Below are 9,996 nucleotides of genomic sequence, written 5' to 3'. Positions count from 1 at the left end.
AACTTATTGTCAGTTTTTTGTGTGCATACGTTTTTCTAACACTACAGTTGACTTATGCAATTATAATTTAAAATTATATTTTCTTAGCATTTTGTTTAAATGTATTTATATCCATTCAGCAAGGAACACTATAGTTGTTATTGTGGCCTCTCGCATGTCAATGAAACCCAGCATCAACATGTTTATGATCACTATCAGTATTTTTAATGATCTCACATAATAAAAGACGTGTATTGGCATCTTGTTCATGAGCTATCTCATAGATAGAGACGCTAAAACCTCATAATTAACCCAAAGTTTTCCTGGATGAGCACAGTCTGCTCTCAGCACACGTTTAATACGAGTGTTTAAACGTGCAGCTGGAAAGTTAAGAGATGAAAGAAGGAAGCTGTACAAAAGTAACGATCGTAACGTTATTAGATACTATGCATTCAGTCAGGACTCATGACACATGAAACACTTCATTAGAGTCCGGTTCCCTTTTGTTGAGTGATGAGCATCGCTGGTAAACGACTGTCTTTCAAACACATCGGCTCACCAAACTCTTTGCAATAGAATCCTCCAAAACCCAACCCCGCTGACCGTACAGTGACTCAAGAATAATACAGAAAGTCAATCAATGATCCCCAGACAAGACGTGTTCAATGAATGATGAGCGACAAATCTGTAAACGTGGCCATTAAACTATTAACTTTAATGAAAATATGAAATATGATTGTTGCTGATGTTAAAAACTTTTTAAAATAATAAAACATTTTCACAACTCAGTCCCTTGGAGGCAGCAAGAGACGCTCAGGAAGGAAATACTTTGTGAGTCTTTGCCATTTAGCAGAATGCTGCATCACAATTACAACTTTGGATAAAGTCCGTAGTTTCTGGCAACCGGGTGAGTGTGTGTCCTAACCAGAAATAATGAGCCAATTTAGTTCTGTTATGAAGAAGTGAAAACCAGCCAATGTAAAAACACCTCCTGCCTGACTGCAGCCAGTCCAAGTCAATATATCGCTCCGATCCTTCATTTGAACGAAGCATTTTCATCAGATTCCGCACAATGTGCATGATTAAATGGATCAGAATATCAGATGTCTGCAGCATGGCATTGAGTTTATTCAACAACTTGTAAAATCTCAAGATGAAACCTGCCTCACTCGGCTTTACACAGCAGCACACACACACACACACACACACACACACACACACACACCTAAAACCGTTCATTAGTCCGGAGGAGGCGTTATGCTTCTTGTGTTGGCCAAATAATGTCTCAAATGCTCTCTCAAATGATTTATTATGTAAAAAACAAGCATAAACCTTCATGAGTGTGTGTATGCAGAGGTGTCAGCTGAGGGCCCTTCATGCATTTGGCCGAATGAGACCTCATAGATGTTTAGGTCAGAACAGTCATCGCTCCCTCCAGACCACAGTGAGCATCTCTGTGACGGAGAATAAGACAAAAGGCCTCTGAGTGTGCTGCCTGGTGATTACACTGTGACACTACATGTTGAAGCCACACTAGGACTGCGCTTCACTGCTCCAGTCAGGGATGGAAAAGGTCTTGGACTGTCTTTTGTGCTCTCCTATCGTGTAGTCCACGTGGATGCATATGTGTCTGGCGCTTTCCTCCGAGGGGAACATGCTGATCTCCCCGGTGACTGCCGTGTCCTGCACCACGTCCACCGGCGCGTCGAGGTACAGCACCGCCTGCTTCCAGTGGGTCTCCGGCTTGAACGGCGACGTGGAGAGCACGAGCGGCTGCGGCTTGTCCGGGCAGGGGAACGTCACCGTGAAGTAGACGCAGAACGCGTTCACCGCCGCGCAGCCGAACGACTTGAACCGGAACTCGCCCTTCACCGACCGCAGCTGCTCCGTGGTGACCGAGTGCAGGTCGAGCTCGGCGAAGCGGGCCGGGTGGGAGAGCACGTCCTCGACGGTCACCGAGTTCACGGTGATGTCGGAGTTCATGATGCACCGGCCGGCGAACTCGGACATGCAGGACATGTCGACGCCGTACTGGTCTTTGACGGTGTACCAGAAGTGCAAGCGGTCCTCCACCACCGGGTCGCTGATGGGCACGACGTAGAGCTCGGCTTTGCTGGGCAGGATGACGCCGCCCGGCTTCAGCCACTTGTCGCGCGCGTAGAGGACCGAGTTGAGCATGGACTCGTGCAGAAGGGCATAGCCCATCCACTCGCTCACTATCACCTCCACCATCTCCGGCAGGTCCACCGTCTCCACCGTGCCCCGTATGACTTCAATTCTGTCCTCCATGTTGTTCTGCTTCACTATTTTCACCGCCTGCTCGGCAATAGAACACGCTTCTACGGCGTAGACCTTCTTAGCACCGGCTTGGACACAGAAAATGCTCAACACGCCGGTTCCTGCGCCGACGTCCAGGACAACTTTGCCCCGTATGGACTCACTGTAACTCAGTATGGCCATACGGTACGTGTTGGTCCGCACGTGGTCCGCTATCATTTCCTCGTGGATGGTCACATCGGTGTAGCTGTCAAAGTACAGTCTCTCCTGCCGGGTTTTGTCCAATTTTCTTTTCTTAACGACATGAGACATCTTCTCGAGTCTGGGGGGCTGCAACTTCAGAGTGTTTTTTGTTGCGTTCACTTCCGCGTTGTTAAATCTGGAACTTGTAGTTCCCCGCTGCTCACAATACGAGGGACACGTATTCAAATAGACTACAATTCCCGCGACCGAGGGACAGTGACGCAGCGGTGCTGCATTCACGGACGGGGGAGGAGTGGGTACATCGAGCTTCTCACTGGGTTTGGTGGCGAGTAATGACAGAAACGGCGCCTCTCCCTTCTTTTTCTAGTTTGCCAACTCAGTTTAAGACGTGGAACTTGCTCAATTATGCTTTTCAGGGGGCGAATAAAGCCACCTGTAATGTCCTCATAAAATAACATTTATTATCAAAAATACCACCGGAAGTGTTGCCTTCTCTTTGAGAACAATAGGCCTACTTTAAAATTCCTTAACACTAATTGGACATTGAGAAACTCCCATTATTAATATTTCGTTATTATATGCCTTTATCAATTAATCTATATTACACTATTGTCCCTCTGTGTTCATTTTCATGAGGCTACAGTTAATTATTGGAGAAAATATTCCAAACTATTTGCACCCAGCTGTTGTTGAAGAAGATGTAAGGAGTGGCTAGAATAACCATAACTACATGACATCAAGGTAATACTCATCGGAAAGTCAAGTCAATCATCTTTTTTAGACTTTATATTTCGTGCCAATAATAAATATTGAAATTGAAAGTCTTTTGCACCGTGCACCACGCAATGCTCAGCGCTTCATCTGATTCTTGATACAGTGTCTTTTTGTCATATTACCTTTGCAAGGTTTTACATTTCAGAGTAGAAAACCATGTATCTGATGAAGGTCCTTTTAGACCGAAAGCTAAAAAACAAAGTGTTCTCTGCATAGATTTAAGTGTGCGGATATCTATTCTAATCAACAAATCAACAGAGGCCCATACATTATCTTCAGCAATTCACTCTCTATAATTAACATCCAACCATCTACAGTACACCTACTGAACAGTTTGTTGCACAACACAGCATGGCCCTTATACCAGTTCTGAGCTCTCCCCATAGTTATGGCAGGCAGCACACAGCTGTGTCTCAGCTCTCCTCTCCTCTCGGCGGTCCCGTGGGACCCTTTTGAACTTTGTTTCAGAGATCTTTGGCAAAAGATACCGGACAAATGAGCAGGAGCTGTATCCCATTTCATAAAGATGAGGGAAAAGAGAGATGGAAGCAGAGAGTTTGAGATGAGAAGTACAGCAAGATGCTGTATTTAGTTGTTTGCAAGACACGCTTTTAAAGCAAGAAGACAGCACAGGGAAATGCAGGAAATGTGAAATAATAGCATTGCGAAATAAGAAGAAAATATTGCTGGCAAGTGTGTGTGTGTGTGTGTGTGTTTGTTGCTGGTTAGGTGGGTGTATGTGTGTGCGCATTCACATTTACACGCTTCTTCTAAATTTGGATCCAATGCTGCCTTTAAAGCACAAGCACCTCCTGGGAAAATGTGTGCATTTAATAATTCAGTCTTTTCAAAAATGATATAGAGAATAAAAGCAGGGAAATAATTCTGCATGAACTGATATGTTTTCAGCTTGAGTAATGGAAACAGCAACCATCAAGGGGGAAATGAGCCATACCTCTGTAGTAAACACTGACTTGATATTCAAAGCTCCAGTTTTCCCTTTTTGGATATATTTGATTTATGTTAAACCAGCAACACAATAACGCCAAACATTATCTAAAGATGCAGTGTAATCCTAAAGTGAGCCAAATATCAAAGCCCAACGCCCACGACCGACTGGTCAAAAGCACGATTGGAGCGAAGTGCAAAGGAGGAATGGAAACATACAATAGCATAGATTACTGAACCGTGAAATACAGACAGCGGAATTCAAAATTGTGAGTCACTTGGCAGGAGGCGATGTAGCCGGTAGACATGGCAGACCGAAAAGCAGCTGTTGGCCACATCGTCCTCTCCTCCTCTGAAGCTTCAGGTAGAGCCGCTGCCAGGCCCACAGACACAGCCAGCACTCGGCTCCCACCGAGACGCCTGGCGCGGTTTAGCTTCATCCCTAAAAAGTAAGTAAATGACAATGCCTCCGTACTCCTGCAGAGAAAAGTCAGCTATCCAGCGAGTTGCCACAGCTGACCCGGGTTCAGGTCACGACCGTGCATCACAGCTGCAGGGTAACAATAACCCGGGCAAAATCCTACTCTGATTACAGGGGAATCAGGTGAAGATGTTTTTCTCATATTAAACATCTTACGGTGTTACAGAAACATCGGCGGCGTCCCCTCTCTGCACTGAACAAAGGCTGCAGTCCACCGGAGCACCGTGGATGCTGAGGTACACGCGCTACCCGTGACCAAGTCAAAGCAAGAGCCCACGACAGCATATGTTGTGATTATGTCACAGCTAAGGGGGTTGTTCCTTTATAGCACACGTTTATTTATACCACCACATTATTGGTGTGTTGCCTGCCTACTCATATCCTTTTTTGAATTCTTAACATACAGACTTGTTTCTAGAACTCAGAGTGTGTAAAGGATGCTGATGTTAAAATGTTTAAATTACCATCTTTTATTGGGTGAGGTTTTTACATGGATACCACTGTTTCAACTCATGACTCACGCTGTCCTTATTTTTTTCATCCATTTGTTACATTTCATTTTGTTTTTATTTTATTTTACTGTGCTGTTTACTCTTTGGCTCATTAAAAAGCAATATTCTGAATACACTTCTCTTTATTCCCGATATAGAAAAGTGTGCTCTCACGAACATTTGGATGATTCATATACTGACCTCATGGGAATAATACATATCAGACACCACACCTAATGCTAAGATAAAGAAGGCAGGGAAATATTCTGTTAATTCATGATTTATACAAACATGGAGACTACTTAGTATCAACAGTTTGTGCAACCTAACCCCTCACATTACATTAAATTAAAATCCTAATGCTTGCACGTATACTTTGATTGGCCGGCTTTGGTGCTTTGGTGGATTTCTTTGCAGTGCGTTGTGGCAAAAGTTGAGCCAGGTTCAACAAAGCGAATCCAGGATTACAACCAGTACCAATGTTGTTGTTTTAAATGATCAATATCTATATTTCACTGTATCTACAATATCTGCACATGGCCGACATGGTGTGATGAAGGGAATGATCCCGGTGTGCTGGGTGGTTGTTTTGCTCAGCGCTGTTGTTCGGTGCGTCCTCCGTTATGCATGTGAACAGACACCAGGACGGACCTCCTTACCTCATACTACCATCTAGTCCCAAACACTGCCTCAGAAATCTGAATACTTCTCCATTTTGAAATGAGTGGAAGATTTCTTCTTTTTTTTTTCTAAAGCCCCGTATTTGCTCAGCTCATCCTCTTTAATTAAACTTGGCCAATTCCTGTTTGCGCACCTAAATCGTAGCTCCACATCCAACTGATGGGGCTCATGATCAGGTCCAAGGAAGGGCAGAGTGCTGGAGCGTGTGTCCTTATTGTGTGTGTGTGTGTTGGTCAAGCATGGCGGGACTGGTAGAAGCCCAATCACTGTGGACAACGAGGGGCGTCGTGGCAAAAATCGATAACCAGCTTTCGATATTTCTTTTTTCCATCTTCCTCCTCCCTCAAGCTAGAAAAGTTGAGCGATGAATTCATGCCGTGTGTGTTTGTCTTAAATAGAGAGAAAAGATGTTTTGATATTGTGAAGAGGGAGAGAAGACAAAGTGGGAGGATATATATGAGCAGCAAAAACAAAGACGGTGAAATAAACAAGTGAATAGATGTCTAAAGAGGGGGAGAGAGAGATGAAGGGGAAGCGCAGTGTGGGCTGTTTGTACTAGAAGCCCATCAGCAGCTGCTCTTCTTCTTGGCCAGCTGCTGTCAGCATGCACAGCCTCATGGGGAACTGCCTGCGTCCTGTCAGTATTACTGGACCTGTCGGCTGCTGCAACACAAACGCACACAATAACCCAACCTTGCATGCTTAGATATGTACACGTGCATGCATAGCAACCGGCACAAACAGCATGCAGAGGCCACTTCAAGACACTTCAACCCACAGTAGCATGGCACGCACATGCATGTACTGTACATAGTATATATATATATATATATATATATATGTATATACGTGCACACACCCAGCCACCAGTTTTGGTGTCATGATCACCCGTCTCAGAGGACGGCAGACTGCTGAGCAACAAATACAAAGGTGCGATGGCTTCATATCGATCGTTCCCGGGGATCAATACCAGGCTACTTTGATATCTCACTCCCAGAGAAAGAGCCCACATCCGTGGATGCTGGTGTGTCGTAACACACTTCCTATCTCTTATTAGCTTCCTTATTCACCTTGTTTCTCGCAGCAAACATAATTCATCTCGCCCCAAAAAGACTGTTTCACGCATGGATCCATCCGGATGCCTTCTCCAAGCGCGTTGTTATCTATGTTCATGCTTTGACATCTCCCTATACGGACACACTGTGTGCCAGTACTTATCAGTGGAAAGGAAAAACAACGGCCAGAGAAAGATGTCCTGCCCCAGGCGTTTTCATTCCCCTTGTTTGTACAGTCCATGAACCACACACACACGCACACACACACACACACACACACACACACACACACACACACACACACACACACACACACACACACACACACACACACACACACACACACACACACACACACACACACACACACACACACACACATACACACACACACCACCCCTAAGCCTTCCTCCTTCTTATTGTCCCAACCAATCGCTTTACAGGATCTTGGCCTGTCAATCCAGAGCCCCGGTAATCAATTCATTAATTACATCCCTTTCCCTGCAGACTCACTTCCCCCCATGCCACCCCAGTATCAGTTACATTACACTGCAATTAGATTAAATTACTAAGAACAACCTGCATGTGACAGCCGTTATGGCCGCGTCGGGGGGGGGGGGGGGGGGGGGGGGGGGGGGGGGTATTATGCTGACTCCATGGCTAACCCACTGCGCAATTTGTAAAAGTGGAAATATTGTCTGTTAATGGGCGTTATTTGATAAGCACAGAGATGAGGAGATGCCGTAATAGTCCCATCAGGACTGTGCAAATAACAATCCCAAAGTCTGAGGTGGTTATGCTGCTATTTACAATATCATACAGACCTAAAACAAGGTCTATTATCACCAGCTGTTGTGTAGAAAGTAGTTTAACAATCAAAGATAAAAAGGTCTTTAAGGCACGTCTTTAGACGATCAGTTTGACATTTTGGGAAATACACTTATCGGGTGATAAATCACACTCTAATGTCTGTGCGCTTCATATGACGCTAGAGTCAGCAGGTGATTAGCTTAGCTTAGCATTAAGACTTGAAACAGGGGGAAACGGCTAGCTCTGTTCAATAGATAATATGTTGTACGTAATATGTTGAAGCATTTTTGTATTTCTGTTTGTGTACATCTTAAACAAACTATACGACATGTTACAGAATAAACAACATCAGGAGATTCTGAGGTAGATAACAAATAATACAAAAAAATGAATAACTATGACACACTGATAGTGCCTCGTAATATACTGTACATGGCTAAATTGTATAACGTCTTGTAATGATGTGGCGAGGCACTTCATTTGAAATGCATGAATGAGAAATGAGCATGAGTGTAGATTGAGTCTGTACACAGGTTTGTGGAGGTGCTGGTAACTGTAGCCAGGTTAGCTGTTTGCCTTTATGCTAAGCTAACAACCTGCTGGCTAGTTTCATATTTAGCTATCAGTCTTCTCATCCAGCTCTCAGCAAGAAAGGCAATGAACATATTTCCCCAAATGTCGAACTATTCCTTAAAAAACAATGTTGTAGTAAACAAGAGTGTCTTCGTGATGTACATTTGCTTAAATAAAATATTCTACATGCTGATTGTTACCAAGAGTCTACAGACTTTGGATAAACGAAAGTACTAGAGAAACAAAGTATCGGGGAGTATGACCTGATGATGGTGCTGGATTAAATTCAGGGCATTACCAAAGTCACCGGGCTTCATCCTCTGGGAACCATGAATATCTGTACAAACGTGACACGGTCCTCCCTAGAGCCACGCCCTAGCTTGGCTAAAAAAACGGTCTTGAGCTCTATTGACAGTTATTCACTGAAATCTGGTGATTGTGCTTGTGATAAACAGCAATAAAGTAAGCCTTTAAGTCACACATTGTTTTGCACGACTCTTTCACAAAGCATTCATTTCCTCAGCTGGAATCTGTGCACCGGGAACCACCACCGCACCACCTGCTCCACCAACGGAGCGACGGTTTCTATCGGTAAATGTCTGTAAAAGTCTAAATCATTTTGTTTGAGAAAATTCTTCACACTTCTACGACTTATTAGTTTTCAGATGAATCATAATTCCTCAGCAGAGCCAGCCTTCTACTGTAAACTTCTAGCAATGGATGAGTAAAATCCTGGTGGGACTAATATATGCAGACACAGGTTTGTAGTCAGGCGTCTGGGATTGCCTGCTAATCCTGTTTGGTACGTGAGACTTTGCCTCCTCTACCTCTACCGTAACATCAGGACGAGGACTATGGATCACCAGCACCAGCTGCAGACCACTGAGAAATCAATTCTGCCTCCACTCCTTTTCCACGAGACGCGAGTAATTCACTCGTGGTGCAAAGCGAGCACGCAAACGCGGGGCAAAGGGCAAGAGACGAGCAGAAGATTCAGTCGACTTCATGCAAATGCGGGCCGTGTGAGAGGATCAATCCATTCGGCCAAAGAGGATGAGATTTTGTGTCAGGCTTCTTGCAGCTTCCACACTTTCTCCTGACGAGGAAGTCCGAGTTGTGAGAGCCTCTTCTCTGTAGCTGTGGGGAAAGCCAGCAAAGGACAAGCTATTGAGACGTATATACCCGTTAACTCAATTAAAGGAGTAGTTCGACACCTTTTGGCCGGTTAGCTTAGCATCCCGGGCAACTTGTCAAATAACAAAATCCCAGTATTGTATTCGTTGTGAGTGAAAAAATACAAGTTGTGTTGTGATGATTTGTGGAATCCATCATGAGCATGTTATTCATGTGTTAACTTTACCACAAAACATCAAGCAAAGCAAGCGGTTCTCAAACTGCGATTCATTACATAGTGCCACTGTATGTGTCGGGGGGGGAATTTCCATAATAACAACAACACAATCATGTAATGAGTAATGTTTGTGTTCGGAAAATTTGCATCGTCTTTATTCCCTCTTTGATGCAACGTTACCCCCCCCGTGTTCTGCTGTCACTTTGAATCCTACTCGTGCACTTTAGGCCAAGTTAAAGTCATTCACTGGGAAAGAATTCATTTAGAAATCCCGTCACCTGCCACGATTAGGCCCGTTACTTGTTTACTGCCTTCGAGGCAGTGTGTGTGTTGCCTTTTGTAGCCTAAGAATGATATCACAAACAGCCGAGG

The 9,996-nt window shown here is 44.4% G+C and overlaps 1 protein-coding gene across 1 annotated transcript; it reads right to left on the bottom strand.

The window, feature by feature from the left end:
- Positions 1-295: 295 nt before the first annotated feature.
- On the bottom strand, positions 296-2,583 carry prmt6 (protein arginine methyltransferase 6). The gene has a single exon (XM_079181791.1). It carries the CDS (start codon positions 2,566-2,568, stop codon positions 1,513-1,515), a length of 1,056 nt encoding a protein of 351 aa, XP_079037917.1. The 5' UTR covers positions 2,569-2,583; the 3' UTR covers positions 296-1,512.
- Positions 2,584-9,996: the final 7,413 nt, after the last annotated feature.

Source organism: Pholis gunnellus (genome assembly GCF_910591455.1).
Source record: "Pholis gunnellus genome assembly, chromosome: 20".
Lineage (NCBI taxonomy): Eukaryota > Metazoa > Chordata > Actinopteri > Perciformes > Pholidae > Pholis > Pholis gunnellus.
The sequence above is the reverse complement of the archived record's forward strand: the minus strand, read 5'-3'. Positions and strand labels throughout refer to the sequence as shown.